Genomic DNA, 15260 nt, shown 5'->3' with positions numbered 1-15260 from the left:
CGATTAATAAGGTTAACTCCATCAATGGTTGAGCTTAATCGATGTGTTATAAAATAATTATTCCTCATTTCAGCATTAAAAAAAAAAACTCTCGTTTTTTTGAAGGAAAAAATTCACATAGTTTTTTAATCCAAAAAAAAATCCTGATTGACCATTCATTAACGAACCAACACGCTTTCTCGGTGTTTTAGGTCAAGTGGATTCTCTCTAGAGTCTCTCTAGTGTTTAGAAATTCTTACTTTATTTTTTTAGATATTTTAAATTCTAGAAAAAAATAACGTATTCATCTTGTTATGATTTTACATTTTAATTGGACGTTTTCAAACAAATTACGCAATATTGTTTCTTTGATTACATACATCGATTTACAACTTTTATTGTTGCAAATTTTTTCTTTGATTTACCGATTCTCGAAATATGTGCATCTAATTTAAAATTTAAAAAAAAAAAAACAATAATTTCGTTTGAATAAAATTACGAATATAAATAATATTGAATATGATTACAATATTCTTCGATTGCAAGAACGCATAATATTTATCGCAAAGATTTATTTTTTATTTTAATATGTTATTTTTATAAGCATATTTATTCTTTTCGATAATTTTATATATATATGTAAATATATGATATTTCGATCGATACTTAAAAAAAAATGAAAATCAAATGAATTCGATATATTGCTACAAACCTGTTATAACGATCCGATAATTCGATTCTATTGTTAAGAATTTATCTTATTCAGTTAGCAATATTTTTTTGTGAAAATATTCTTGACCTACGATAAGGTTACGCCATTTGCTTTCTCTTAGAGTAGGCGTAATCAGTTGAAATTCTGGCACTTTGCCAGTTACGAAAAAATAGGTTATCGATCAAACGTTTGTATTTAACAATCTCGAATTTGCCGAAATACCTGTGCATTTTTTTTTGTCTTTCAATTCCTTTCATTTTTATTTCTTTTTATAATTATATTTTCTTATTTATTCATTTATCATTTTTTTTTTTAAATTTTACGATATGAAATAAAATATTTAACAATTATCTTTCATTTTATAAAGCCTGATTTACATTTAACTCGAATCACAAATTTTCTACTCTTTTCTAGTCACACAATGTAAATTAAAATTAATAATCTGATAATTATTTATTTAAAAAAAAAAGATTAAGCTAGCTTTCTCGATTTTCATAAAATGGACGATCGAATGAAAATATAAAAGTAGCCATAACGACATCTCGAAGAGAAATCAGGAAATAGAAATATTCGATAGGGAAAAAATTATCGTTCGATAAGTCTGGTTCAATCGAATATCTCGTTTGAAAACGAGTCTTGCGATTTTCGATATAAAGTCGATGATGATTAATGATCGGAAATTCAATGTCATCGATATAAAATATGTCGATATTGTGGTAAAGAATAAATACAATGGCAGTGAGAACGATTCTTTTATCTTACGAAACGTATGAAGTTACGTAAATTCGTTCGTGTAAATATTAATCCATCTTTTTCGGATAGTTGGACTAAAAACCGTTGTTTGTCACCAATGTGTAACACAATGCGTGAAAGATCAAGATATTTTGATTAAAAGATCAACAGGAAGATTGTCAAAAAAAGAAGATTTTAATGATTGCTGCTACACTGACCGACCATCTGTTCTAAATACGCTAGATATCATGAGACGAAAATGAGAGAAAAATCGAAATATTTTTCGTATAATCATTTCAAATGAAATAATATGAAAATAATCTCTTTATCTAAATACCTGTCAATTAGTTTTGCAACATTCGACACTGTTGTGGAGTTTGAAGAAACTCGTAACGTTGTTAATCGGATCGGATAGCATAATAATAATGTAGATGAAGAAAAAAGAAAAATTCGAAGGAATAAGCAAGGGTAAAAAGAAAAATCGCCATGTATCAATTACTACATTTTCGTAGTCGTTCTTTGCGAACTCTTATCCTGGGATTGATTTGCTTGACCTTTTATGCATATTATCGCACTACTTATTACGATGTCTCTCAATATAATGTACCACGAAATGTCAGTGAGTATGCTATGTTGGTATTCGAATAATATTTTATGTTCACTCGTCATGAAAAACGAAATTAATTTAACATTTATTTGTTATCGTTAATGGTATATCTTAATATATTTAATAAAATAAACTTTGTATTTTATTCAGGCCGATCTACGTCTCAGGAAATTTATAAGCAACGGTCAAATGTCACTATAGAGCTTCGTATAGGATCTTTGTCTAAGAATGATTCTCCTGAATTATCAATCGTTGACACTTATAACGTACAAAATGTTAGTAATCTTTCAAATTCTTTGATTACTACGCAATCAACATCTAGCCCTCAGACGACAAACGTATCGATTCTTGTTTCCAAGCAAAACAACGAAAAGTTACAGACACGAGTGGAAAAGATCATAAATGAGACCAAAGATGTCTCTGTTCTTTCAAATGAGTGTTCTGCGCGTGCTATTTATGAAGCTGGTCATATGGTACCAATTCCAGAAAAATGCCCAAATTTTGGTAAAGAAATGGATCTGGTAATCATAATAATGTCTGCACCGACACATCTAGAAGCTAGGATGGCGATAAGACAAACATGGGGTCATTTTGGTCAAAGAAGTGATATCAGTATCTTATTCATGTTAGGTGCAACTATGGATTCCAAAGTGGAGACGATTTTGAGAAAAGAGCAAAAAACTTACAACGATGTGATACGCGGAAAATTTTTAGATTCCTATTCCAATTTGACGCTTAAAACGATATCTACTCTTGAATGGGTGGATAATTATTGTTCCAAAGTTAAATTTCTTTTAAAGACTGATGACGATATGTTTATTAATGTTCCACGTTTGCAAGCTTTTACAATTAAACATGCAAGAGATAAAAATGTAATATTTGGAAGATTGGCAAAAAAGTGGAAACCAATTAGAAATAAGAAAAGCAAATATTTTGTGTCTCAAGCTCAATTTAAACATGCCGTATTTCCAGATTTTACTACCGGACCAGCATATCTCTTATCCAGTGATATCGTGCGTAAATTATACGATGCCGCATTGGATCAAACGTATCTTAAACTCGAAGATGTTTTTGTGACTGGTATAGTAGCGGATAAATTGGGAATAAAAAGGATACACGCTAATGAATTTTTAAACAAAAAGATTTCATATAGTGCGTGTAATGTTCAACGAGGCATTAGTATTCATATGGTCAAATATAGCGAACAATTTGATCTTTGGAAAAAATTATTTGATGGTAAAAGTAAATGTAAATGATAAACAACGCTTAAAATAATAGATATTCCATATCCTATTTACGCGATACATCATTTGATTCTCATATGACGATCGATCAAAATACACCATTCGACTGTGCTCGGTTAGGTGCAACAAATAATAAATTAACTTCTTTTTTCATTCGAATATTTAATTAATCGTAATAGAAATTTTTCTTTTTCTTTTTCTTTTTTTTTTCTTTTTTCCTTTCTATTTCTTTCTTTTTCTTTAAATCAAGAAGGAACAGGAACCATGAATTGAAATTATTATTTAATGTGATAATATAATTGTGTCTTTTATATTCGTGAACGGACAATTCGTGGTTTTATGCCTTAACTATCTAATATAATAATATTCGTCTAATACTCATAGCGTACTTAATATTTTAATATTTTGCAATAGGATTAGAAAAACTTCCTATTCGCATAATTTCGCGTTAATTTCGATTGAAGTTTGTGTATTCATGACAAAGCGAACGCTAATTAAGAATTTGCGGCTGTTTCTGTTAAAATATTTTTCGGAGATAGGTTTTTGTTAGATATTAATAGAATAATGCAACGATTTAATATGATTACAGAAATCGATTATTTGTTAAGATAATGATATATGCTTATATAAATAAATTACAATAGGTCTTTTTTTTTATTTCAACGATGAAATACATTATCAAGCGATCAACAATAAAGTATTTAAAAGTTTTATCGATAAACTTTCGAGCAAGTTTATTGAATAAACAGCCTGCATAATTATTAAGAATATGATCATTAAGATATGATTTGACGACGCAAGATTTTTATTTCTCTTAAAAAAAAAAAAAAAAAAGAAAGAAAGAAAGAAAGAAAGGAAGGAAGAAAAAGAAGAAGAAATAATCGCGATTTCGTAATTTAACATTCGAAGATGTAAATGAAAGAACGTATTTATCGTATGATTGATTGTGTATTATGCATGTACTGGTTTGCGATTGATCGAAATGGATTGACTTTCTTTTTGATTGAATTAATGAATTTTGAAAAATCACGAAAATATCGTATTATTTAAAAAAAATGAATGTTTTCCATAAAGAAAAGATACGAATGGAGCAATGACGAATATCTGGGAAGAATGAAACGTACAATATAAAGATTAAATTATATGTATATTGTACTTATATGCCAGTATTATTGGTCGTGCATATCAGTACATAATACACGAAATAATGAATAATGACTTAACATGACATTGTAACATGCCTTCCGAAATGACCGATATCGATTTATATTAAGAAGTGTGTAATGTATACGGTCATTATTTATCTACATTCCATACTTTTGCTAAAGTAATTACTATTCTCGAACGATTTGTATTTTATTCTTATACAAACTCATTACAAGTATTTTGCGAGGTTAGACAAATATGTAAATGACATATACGAACAAATTTTTTCCATATCGATTTTTCGATAAAATAATTGTTATTGCTTTACGATAATTTTATTTCGAAAACGAAACTTGTCTCGATTTAAAATTAATATAAAAAAATCTCAGACATGAATGTGTCCTATCATTTTACAACAAACGTAAATATATCTAATTTTTCTAACAATATCCTGATTTATTGATTTCTATGAAATATTCCCTTAATTTTAATTTTAATTTTAATTTTAATTTTTCATATTGACTCGTATTCGTAAAATCTAAGCTCATAATTATTTCAAATGTGTTGCCAACTATATAGCTCGAAAAAAGGTTTTTTTTATTTAATATCTTGCACGGAATTTACGTACATACGAATGATGATGAACGATACAAAATATTTTGCTTTATTTTTATCCAATATGTATCTTCTGTGTTTATGTATGTATATATAGTATATGGCAAAACATTGAAATTAGTATCATTATTTTTAAATATCGTAAATGAAATATAAAAAAAAAAAAAGGACAGGAAAGTATAGTAAAAGGAGAACAAATATTGGATAAAAATTGACTATCGACGCCATCTTTCGAGTATCAAGATATATCTCGAAAAGAATTCAACAGATGGTGCTATGATTATTTCTATATTTCGCCGCACTTTGGAAATAGCGCTGATCATCCTTCCACTTTTCCTCCCCTTTTTTTCTGCACTTGCTCTTGGCGCGCAACAAAGGACAAAATTTATCAATTAAACGTACTTTCATGATTTCTTTTTTCTTAGGATTACACAATGTCTTAATCTTTAATGTAATAAAAGAAAAGAAATAATATATGGCTCGGCTTTAATAGAGAACGATGACCTCGAAAAACGTAACGTATCTCGATATTCAACGAGTATATATTGTATATATTGTTATATAAGGATAGATAAGACGTAGATTATATAGAAGAATTATCGAGTATAAAAATTTATATCTTCGGGATAGTGAATAACAAAAACAAAAGGGAAGACAGATTTTTAATATTCGTAATTTCCAATTTGATAAAATATACGATTATATATAATTTTATTATAGTCGACCGATTTGATCGACATAAATTAAATAAAAAAATTTGAGTCGGTATATTTTTTTCCATCGTTTGTCGATAAAATAAGAAAAATCGTAGAAATTGGTTAATATTCGTGTTTCGAAGAGATATAAATTATCGGCACAGTATTGGTAGCGTTTCGCAGCTAACTTTAATTTTATTGGCTATCTCTTGAACATATACACTTACATATATATATATATAAGGTGGAACGCAAACTCGAGTAGTATCAGTGGATGGAAAATGGCGACATCGAAAAGTCAGCGTTGGATGGTAGATTCGGGCATTCTGCGTAAAAGAAATGGAGAAGAGGAACCACAGGAGCTGTTGGTGTTTGGATATAGCTGCAAATTATTTCGAGATGATGACAAGGCGAAAATGATTGATCAAGGAAAGCATTTGATACCATGGATGGGCGATAGCACGTTGAAAATAGACAGGTCCGTTTCCCTAACCTAGACAAATTTATCATCTAGGATATTTATTCTTACATAAATGCACCGTACATATAACCTTTAGAAGAACGATTAATCGAAGCTAAACGAAATGCAGCAATTGGGAAAATTCAAGCATAAAAATGGTTTACGTACGGATAAGCAATTTGGAGACTGTTTAAGGTTTCTGCAGGTGTCTTGGCTGCTTGAACAGGCGGTGTGGAAGCGCGATATATACGCGCTCTGCACGGCCGTAGAGCAACGTGCTCTCGTGACGTTGGTGTTTGTGGCTGACCGTCGGCGCAGCAGCAAGGTGAGACACAGCGTAGAGAGACAATCGGCAGCTGACGATTGTAGGTGTACTACAATCGTTCAGCATGGTATGTATTTTAGCGTTCTAGAATCGGGCGTAACCGGTATATGTACATAACGACGCAGAACGCGTTTCCTGTTGTTCGCTACTGCTTCTGGATCCGTTACCAAAATTGAACGGTATAATATAATCGAACGATCATCGTGAAAGAAACGGTCGTACATGTAAGATTCGTTGTTGATCGAATAAACGCGCGAGAGAGAGAGAGAGAGAGAAAGAGATATATATATATACGCGATTTCGTGAGATCGGTTATTAAAAACTTTCTATCGATTCTTCAATAACAGAGTTTGAATAAATGGATCAACAATTAACGTTAACGTCGTTGTTACGATTTTATAATTTCGATATAATTTTTATTGGCAATTTTTAAACGTTGATTTCCAAATCGATAATGAGAAAATCGAGATATACAAAGATAAACGGGATGAATATAAAAAAAAAGAAAAAATATGTGATCGAGTATGGTATAATTGTATTCTATTTCAGAGAAATTTTGACTTTGACTCAAGCAGGGTTCGCTTCGTGACATTAATTTCCAGATGCCGGAATCGGGCAAATTCTCCGAAACGCATATCATCTCTTCTACCTTTAAATTGATTTATGTATGTGTATAGATACGATGGACGCGGTGCTCTGGGGGACTTGCGGATATACGAACCACCGACAGGTGGGTTCGATCAACGAACAATCTTGACGGAAGATGAAATAAAAGTGGAACAATTATGCGACGAAGAGCGGTATCGGTCTCTTTATAATAATGAAATGGAAGATTCCGTTTATCACGGTGAGTAAGAGATAATAATTTATAACGAAATTATAACGAAGTTAACGTCTATAAACGAAATGGAAGAAGAACGGAGAAATAATATTATTATAATTGTCGTCTCATTTGCAGAGGAGGAAATGAAACGATTGCATCAAGCTTTGGATTCTGAGAATACGTACAGTCAAGTGGCGTACGACTACAACGAGGAGGGAAACGGATCGAAAATCGCGTGTGACGATTCTCAGAGTCCGAAACGATCGGAGGGTTCTCAAGAAGAAGATCAGGCTTTCGTCCCGCCGAGCGATTTGGAAATTCCAGAAGGCATTCCATTGGTTGGTAACAAGTAAAAAATATAAAACGACAATAAGATCGATAAGATTGTTTTATTGAATCGGAGAAAAAGTTATTACGCGTAATAGAATTTATGATGTACGAGTGTACATCGATATGATATTTATTTCTCGTTTTTTTTTTTTTTTTTCATTATAGCCGGAAACGCAAAAACTGAATGCCATCATAACAAAAACGGCGTTGTTTATAAGTCGTCAAGGTGGACAAATGGAGATTCTGATTAAGGCGAAGCAAGCGAATAATCCACAATTTTCCTTCCTGTCGATAGACGGACGGCTTCATCAATATTATAGATGTATACTGGATGCGATCAAGAGTGGGAAATATAATCCCGAAAAACAGCCGGAGAAAGAAGAATCCGGTACGCATATTGTTTTTTATTTAAAAGAATCTCACATCTAATCGGAACAAATTTTTCAAATTGTTATTGTCGTGTTAAAATAATCGAAGAGAGTTAAAGCAGGATTTATTTACCCACATCTACTTTGATTCTACTTAGCTTTTCCATCCGTAAGTACTTCCACGTTATATTTGTTGATCCGTATTAACCTTTGTAACACATAGGAATCATTAGTAAACTTGTATACATCTGGACGTTGCTTTAAAACTTGTATTCATTTTGAATGATTAGAACAAGAAGAAGGATCATCCGATCAAGACGATGAACCGTATCTTCATCCGAGCTTGGCGTCATCGTTCACCAAGATCGAAGCGGTGTGTATTCGCAACTCGTGATAAAGTTAATTCGTACGTTTTTGAAACCGTTCGACGCCGCTTAATACGATTTATTACCTCGGATTCATCGGTGATTTTTAGGCACCCAGTATACCGAGTATACAATACAAACCATCGGCGGATTGTGCTTATTCGATGCTTGTAAATAAAATAACGGGGAAACCACCACCATCGAAAGCACCGGCCCAACATTCGGAGACCACGATTCAATCGGCCACCGGAATAGGATATTATCATCACGTGCCAGGACAGGTATATAATATGGGAAAAGTCTAATCTAATCTAAGAAGATGGAAGAATGGATTCGGGGAATGGGGGAAATGGGATACGGAAATGGGGTCTAAAAGCGTGTAATTCTTGTTATTTTTTTTTTTTTTTTTAGAGCTATAATGCTTATTCAAATACGGTTACGGGGACAGGGACAATGACGGCAGCGGGAACGGGGATGGCTACGACAGCGATCACGCCTGTACAGTACTCCCATGGCCCGGTGATATACGGACCAAATGGACAGATACAATCACCGTTACAAATCACCGTAGCGAATATACTGCCATCTGCGAACGAAATGGTCAATTCGTCGCAAATGACGACGAGCGAGACTCAGCTACCGTTGGTACCGTACGGATCTACGTCCCAGAAACAATTGAGCAGACCTTCTTTTATCGTTCCACCGGCAGATGTACAAATAATTATCGACAAAATGGCCAGTTACGTGGCGAAAAATGGCAGGGATTTCGAGGCGATCGTGAAAAACAAAGGAGATCCAAGATTCAATTTTCTCGAATTATCGCATCAGTATCACGGTTATTACGCGCATAAGTTGACGATATACGAGGGTGCGGTAAACCCAAAGGTATTGACGGAGGAAGAGTTGTTGCAGAAACAGGAGCCCCAAGAGGAGAAGCAGAAGAAGTTGGAGGAATTGCAGAAAAAGCAACAGAGGATGGAGGAGGTTCAGAAAAGGGTGAAAATGATACAAGCGAAGAAGAAGTGCGAGCCAAAATTGAAAGAGACGACGACACTGATGGCAGCGACGGCCACGGCATTGGCAACGGGGACAACGACAGCGACTGCCGCGACGGCAACGGCGGCAACGACGACGATGTCAACGTCGACGACGACGATGTCGACGATGACGACGACAACGACGATGACAACGAGCACGACGACAATGACAACGACCACGGGGACGATGACGACGACTACGACTATGACGACCATGTCGACCATGTCGACCATGTCGACAATGTTGACAACAACTATGACGACAATGATGATGATGACAACGACCACGACTACGACGACAACGACCTCGACGTCGACGACGACGTCGACGACGACGATGATGGCAACGACAGCGGCGGCAACGACGGCGGCGAGCACAGAGGGTGTAAAACAGATAACGACGGTGTCGTTCTCGATAAAGAAGCCAAAGGACGGAGAGACGGGGGTGATCGAGAAACGGAACGCACTTTTGTTGGAGGAGAGCGACGACGATATGGAGGAGGAGAGCAAAGATGGAAATTCGAAGCCGAGCTCGCCGCAAGATTCGAACGAGCAGTGTACGCTCGTCGTTCTCGGGACCTCGGTCGAGAAGGAGGTCGGTGGAACGTGGAAGACGGAGAAAAAGTGGAAAAACGAGGAAAAGGAGTTGGTAGATCTTACGGACGAAATTCTGGAAGATTGCCAGAAAGAGATTAGGCACAAGCAGGCGGAAGATAGGATCAAGGATAAGTTGGTCGCGGCAGCGCGGGACAAATTGGCCGCTACTTCGAGGGAGAGGCAGCTCCAATTGGAGAGAAAGAAGAAAGCGGCTGCGTTTTTGAGCCAGATACAGAGTAGCAGTTTACCAAAGGGGAGCGGGGCAACGGCGGCTACTGTAAATCAAATAGGGACGAGAAAAGACGATTCGGACGAGGTGCATTCCGTCCCGTCGCCGTCCCCCTCGCCGTCGTTGGAAGACGCAAAATCTTCTTGCGACTCGAGGAGCACGGGTGGAAATTCTTTAATGGACAGATTGAAGAGCGCCGATTTGACCGGGAAAAGGTCTAGGCCGCGATCGAGGAGTCCAAGTGGAAGTCGAAGTTACACAGATAGGCAAAAGTTTCACAAGAAACATAAAAAGAAGAAAAGTTCTCACAGAAGGTAACGCGACTTTTTCGATCGATTTAGATCACGCGTAACATTACGTTCGACGCGACGTAGCGACGCGATCATTATCACTTGGTTAATTACTCTTCGTTTTGTTCTCTTCTCTACTCTCTCTCTCTCTCTTTCTCTCACTCTCACTCTCACTCTCTCTTTCTCATTCTCATTCTCGTTCTTTCTCTCTGCCCCCGTCCCTCCCCCCTTCCTCCTTCCTCTCGTTAATCTTTTCTCTTCCTCCGTTTCTCTCGCATTCATCGTTTGTTTGTCGCAGCAACCACGACAGTCCGAGCAGTTCTCGATCACACAGATCCAAGAAGAGCAAGAAGTCCTCTTCCAAGCATAGGTCTCCGTCGCGAACACCGTCTCGAAGGCATCATCATAGCGCGCGACGAAAGGGAAGCAACTCCTCGTATTCGGATTCGAGTTCATCTTGAGAGCATGTTCTCCTCGTATTTACATACGCGCGTAAAAACTTATCTACACATACGACACATATATACATACATATATACGTGTACGCATACAAGTTATATATAAGTATGCGTGTAAATACGTATGTATACATAGTTTCGAGGATATCTATGTTGATAATTAATGAATGCGTCGACGATAATCGAAGGGTTCGTAACAAAAACGATCCTTCGGTCATATAAGATTCACCGTAATTTTAGATTCGATTAAGTATCGTTCCTTGCGCGATGCAATTAAGAAAAAAAAAAAATGTAACGCGTTAGCGTAACGAATATCATTTTGTAAATTGAATTGGAAAGATGAATTCTTTCGAAGAAGAAAAGGAAATCGGCAAGGGTCGTTTTTGATACGAATCCCTTTTCAATTTAATATAACTTTTGTCCAATGAGAAATAAAAAAAAAAAAAAAATCAACGGAAAAGAAAAATGGAAGAATAAAAAAGAAGAAAGTTTTAACAAGATATCGTACTGTTGATCAGCTGTAATTTATTTATTGCTTCTCCTTTATCCGACTATGGATAATATAAATATAACGCGCAATTGAATAAGATATATATATATATATATATATATACACACACGAACGATAGATACGAACGAAGATGAATCGATGACACGGAAATGCGACCCGAATCATCGTGATTCGGTTCGTGAAATCGAAACTAGTCGAATTCGCATCGATTTTCGTAATCGTAAACATCTCGATAATCGATCGTGGATTCTCTGTCACGATGAAGAAATCGCATACGAGCGTATCTTTTTTTTTTTTTTTTCCTTTTTTTAAATTCGACAGAGAAACATCTTTATTTTTTCCCCGTTTAAATGGATAAATATTTTGTTTCCACGATACATATTGTATTATATTTAACATCAAAGGTTATCGATTCAAAGTGGTATTCCACTATATATATATACATATTGAATATAATAACGCGCGGTATCGATGAATTGAACGCAAACACGAGAGAAAAAAGCAAATGATGCAAAACGCGATCTATTCCGAGTATCGTTTCCACTCTCTCTACCCTCTTCTTCCCCTATCTTCTCGAACGTTTCTATCGTCTAAATAAGTAAGCCAAGTAGTTCTTCCTCGGTAATTCGTGGTATGAAAATAGCATCGATGCGTTATGCATTTAACACCGATCGAATATAAACTGCCACGAGGATTTATTTGCGCCAAATCAATTGTCCCCTAATTGAGTTTAATAAATCGAGAACGGATCGTTTGAATTACGCAAAAGGCTACTCGGAAGAAAAGAGATGCGAGAAAACACCTGTTTAAACGGACAATTTCTCTCTCTCTCTCTTTCTCTCGCCAGAATCGAAAAGTCGGTAAATGGGTAACCGGAAGTCGAACGGTTTAGAGGCAATCTCCGTCGATCTCGTTTCTTCTTTTCCCCTAAATTCTATTCCCTCCCCCCTAAAAAAGGAGGGGCGAGATCATGGATGAAACAGAGTGACTTTTCACGAGCGAATAGAAGGCTATCGTAACGCGTTCGTTATTTTTCGTACCATTCGCATAGCCAAGTACCAAGGAATTTTTTTTTTTCTTTCCCCCCTCCCCCCTCCTTTTTTTCTCACCGAATAAAGAATACCATTCACGAGCACGCACCCAGATATCTTTGTGCGTCGCTTTTGACGCGATTACGTCAAATTATGCCTTTTGTCGCTTTATATAACGGCATTGATTAATTCGAGTCGCGAAATAAGATTGCTTTCATAAAAGGGGGAGGGTGGGGGAGCGTCGACAAAGGGGAAGAGAAGAAAGGAAAGAGGGATCTCGATTTGCTCGGGTATCGATTCGGGTCGAATATCGATGGAAAAGAGGATGGAAGTCCCCGGGTGCACAAAAGCACGAAAAACTTTCCGAACTGGGACGCGATGATGACGATGACGACGATAATGATGAAACAACGAAAATAAATATTGTTTGTGTGTGAGAGAGAGAGCAAAAATCGGTTGATCTTCTCCGACAGACGAGAAGAAGAGGAAGAAGAAGAAGAAGAAAAGGAGACGACGAAAATCGATTGGGCGAACAAACGGAAGGGGAGGAGAGGTTGGGATCTACTATCGGAGAGTGCACTAGTGGTAAATTGTTAAATTCCACGATATATATACATTTTTTTTTTATCTCGTGCGTTCGTCTGTTTAGAAACGCGTGCGAATGTGTCGGATCGAGATAACGTGTATGGAATATTACACACGTGACCATACTTTGATCAAGCAGAGGTCAAGTGTGAATTGCCTCAGATTTATAAGTTAACTCGGTCGCATGAGACCGGTCAGTCAGTCAGTCAGTGTTGCATACTCAATATCAGTCGGGATATAGCCATATAGATAGATGTCGACGCAAACGTTGGTAAGTATATCGACAAGAGATAGGAGAGGGAGCGAGAGAGGGACGACGAATCGAAGAGCTATCGAAGATAGAATATTCGTATCTCTTTAATTTTCTCGTCTCCTTCGCGTCTTTTCCCTCCCTCCCTCTCTCTCTCTCTTCCCCTCTTTTCTTTCTCGTCTCTTCGTCGATACACATACGCGGGATGAAGGAAGAATCCTTCACGCACAATGATGAATGGCCAAGGAAAAAATGGCAGAGGGTGGATTAACTCCTCCGTTTTCCCATCCGTGTTTCTCTCTCTCTCTCTCTCTGCTTATTCACTCGCGCGAAAGATCAGAGGCTTCGAAAGAGGGACGAAAAAGGGAAGAGAAGGGAAGATGATAAGAGTAAGTGTGGAAAAGAGGGAGGTAATTAGAGAAAGTTGGAACGACAGTTACAGCCGCAAAGGCAACAACAAGCGAGGATTTTGGATCCTTCGGATAAGTATCGGCCGGAGCCCGTTTACGCGGGAAAATTGAAGAGGGAGTTCAGAGATTACTCCGAGGATCGGAACGATCCGGTGAAGGAGCGCGTCAGAAAGACTTATCAGAAAATGCACTCGAATCAAACTGTCGAGTTCGTGCGATGTGAGTAACGTTAACGCGGAATCCGATATTGGGAATTTAATTTTTCCAATCGATTTCCCCCTCCCCCCTTTTTTAGCACGGATGAAGGAGTGGTTGCGATTCGACAAGGTGAAAATGACGGTGAAGGAGGCTTTGACCAAGTTGAACAATTTGGTGGACGAGAGCGACCCGGACACCGATCTGCCGAATATCGTGCACGCTTTCCAAACCGCGGAACTGATCAGGAAAGAGCATCCGGACTTGGATTGGTTCCATTTGACCGGTTTGATTCACGATCTGGGCAAGGTAAGGAAGCGGAGGAGGGGGAGGAAAACTGTTTTCTTTTCGTTTTTTCTCGATGATCGAGCAGGTGATGGCGTTTTTCGGGGAGCCACAGTGGGCGGTGGTGGGCGACACGTTCCCCGTGGGATGCGCCTGGGCCGACTCGATCGTGTACAGAGACACCAGCTTCGAGGATAATCCGGACGGTAAAGATTCCCGATACAAGTGAGTACGAAAGGGAGGGAGGGAGGGAGAAGTAGGAAGAGGAGGAAGAATTGGACGGAAGAAGAGAGGGGGGGAGAGGGAAGGTGAGATCCCGACTTGATTCGATCGCGTCGTATCGTTTCGTTTTCAGCACGAAATACGGCATGTACGAGCCCAGATGCGGGATAGACAATTTGCTCATGTCCTGGGGCCACGACGAGTATTTGTATCGCGTTCTTGTGCACAACGATTGCAAACTACCCGACGAGGCTTTGGCAATGATTCGTTATCATTCGTTCTATCCATGGCACGCGGGTGGCGACTACATGCACTTTTGCACCTCGAAAGATATGGAAACGTTAAAATGGATCGTCGAGTTTAAGTGAGTAGAGATAGAGAGAGAGAGAGAGGGAGGGAGAGAGAGAAGTATATATCGAACGATCGCGTTTCAGCAAATACGATCTATACACGAAGAACAACGAGGTGCCCGACATCGAGAAATTGTGGCCGTATTACGAGAAATTGATCGACAAATACATTCCGGGGGTGTTGGAATGGTAAAGGAACAGGTACATGGACAACATGGATTGGATAGAAGATTGGACATTTTTGGCGCACGTTCACGCGCCTCAGGCGAACGACGATCGATCTATCGGTTCTCTACGGCTTCCGATCCGACGACCATGTTTCTGTCTCTCCGAGAGTAAAATAAAAAATGGATATATATATATATATATCCTTTAGTCAATGTACGATACGATAGGCTACGACAGAAGA

At 37.4% G+C, this 15260-nt stretch overlaps 3 protein-coding genes across 6 annotated transcripts; all 3 read left to right on the top strand.

The window, feature by feature from the left end:
* Nucleotides 1–445: 445 nt before the first annotated feature.
* LOC107992472 (beta-1,3-galactosyltransferase 5) lies at nucleotides 446–4867 on the top strand. Its single transcript, XM_017048354.3, has 2 exons — nucleotides 446–2042; nucleotides 2181–4867. Exons 1-2 carry the CDS (start codon nucleotides 1910–1912, stop codon nucleotides 3284–3286), a joined length of 1239 nt encoding a protein of 412 aa, XP_016903843.2. The 5' UTR covers nucleotides 446–1909; the 3' UTR covers nucleotides 3287–4867.
* Nucleotides 4868–5588: 721 nt separating this feature from the next.
* LOC107992469 (splicing factor, suppressor of white-apricot homolog) lies at nucleotides 5589–11512 on the top strand. 2 transcript variants are annotated; one of them, XM_062071740.1, is made up of 9 exons: nucleotides 5597–5899; nucleotides 5975–6208; nucleotides 7193–7362; nucleotides 7474–7676; nucleotides 7834–8056; nucleotides 8327–8409; nucleotides 8512–8682; nucleotides 8813–10578; nucleotides 10853–11512. In XM_062071740.1, exons 2-9 carry the CDS (start codon nucleotides 6012–6014, stop codon nucleotides 11013–11015), a joined length of 2976 nt encoding a protein of 991 aa, XP_061927724.1. In that variant the 5' UTR covers nucleotides 5597–5899; nucleotides 5975–6011; the 3' UTR covers nucleotides 11016–11512. The 2 variants fall into 2 exon arrangements, with proteins under 2 accessions (XP_028519957.2, XP_061927724.1); XM_028664156.2 differs by having other exon boundaries at nucleotides 5589–6208.
* A 308-nt stretch (nucleotides 11513–11820) lies between these two features.
* On the top strand, nucleotides 11821–15213 carry LOC107992473 (inositol oxygenase). 3 transcript variants are annotated; one of them, XM_062071746.1, is made up of 7 exons: nucleotides 11821–13139; nucleotides 13204–13410; nucleotides 13826–14018; nucleotides 14095–14303; nucleotides 14368–14504; nucleotides 14635–14865; nucleotides 14936–15213. In XM_062071746.1, the coding sequence occupies exons 2-7, from the start codon at nucleotides 13393–13395 to the stop codon at nucleotides 15042–15044; spliced, it is 897 nt and encodes a 298-aa protein (XP_061927730.1). In that variant the 5' UTR covers nucleotides 11821–13139; nucleotides 13204–13392; the 3' UTR covers nucleotides 15045–15213. The 3 variants fall into 3 exon arrangements, with proteins under 3 accessions (XP_061927730.1, XP_016903845.1, XP_016903844.1); XM_017048356.3 differs by lacking the exon at nucleotides 11821–13139 and having other exon boundaries at nucleotides 13187–13410; XM_017048355.3 differs by lacking the exon at nucleotides 11821–13139 and having other exon boundaries at nucleotides 13331–13410; nucleotides 13814–14018.
* The last annotated feature ends 47 nt before the right edge of the window (nucleotides 15214–15260 follow it).

This window comes from Apis cerana, linkage group LG2 (genome assembly GCF_029169275.1).
Source record: "Apis cerana isolate GH-2021 linkage group LG2, AcerK_1.0, whole genome shotgun sequence".
NCBI lineage: Eukaryota > Metazoa > Arthropoda > Insecta > Hymenoptera > Apidae > Apis > Apis cerana.
The sequence above is the reverse complement of the archived record's forward strand: the minus strand, read 5'-3'. Positions and strand labels throughout refer to the sequence as shown.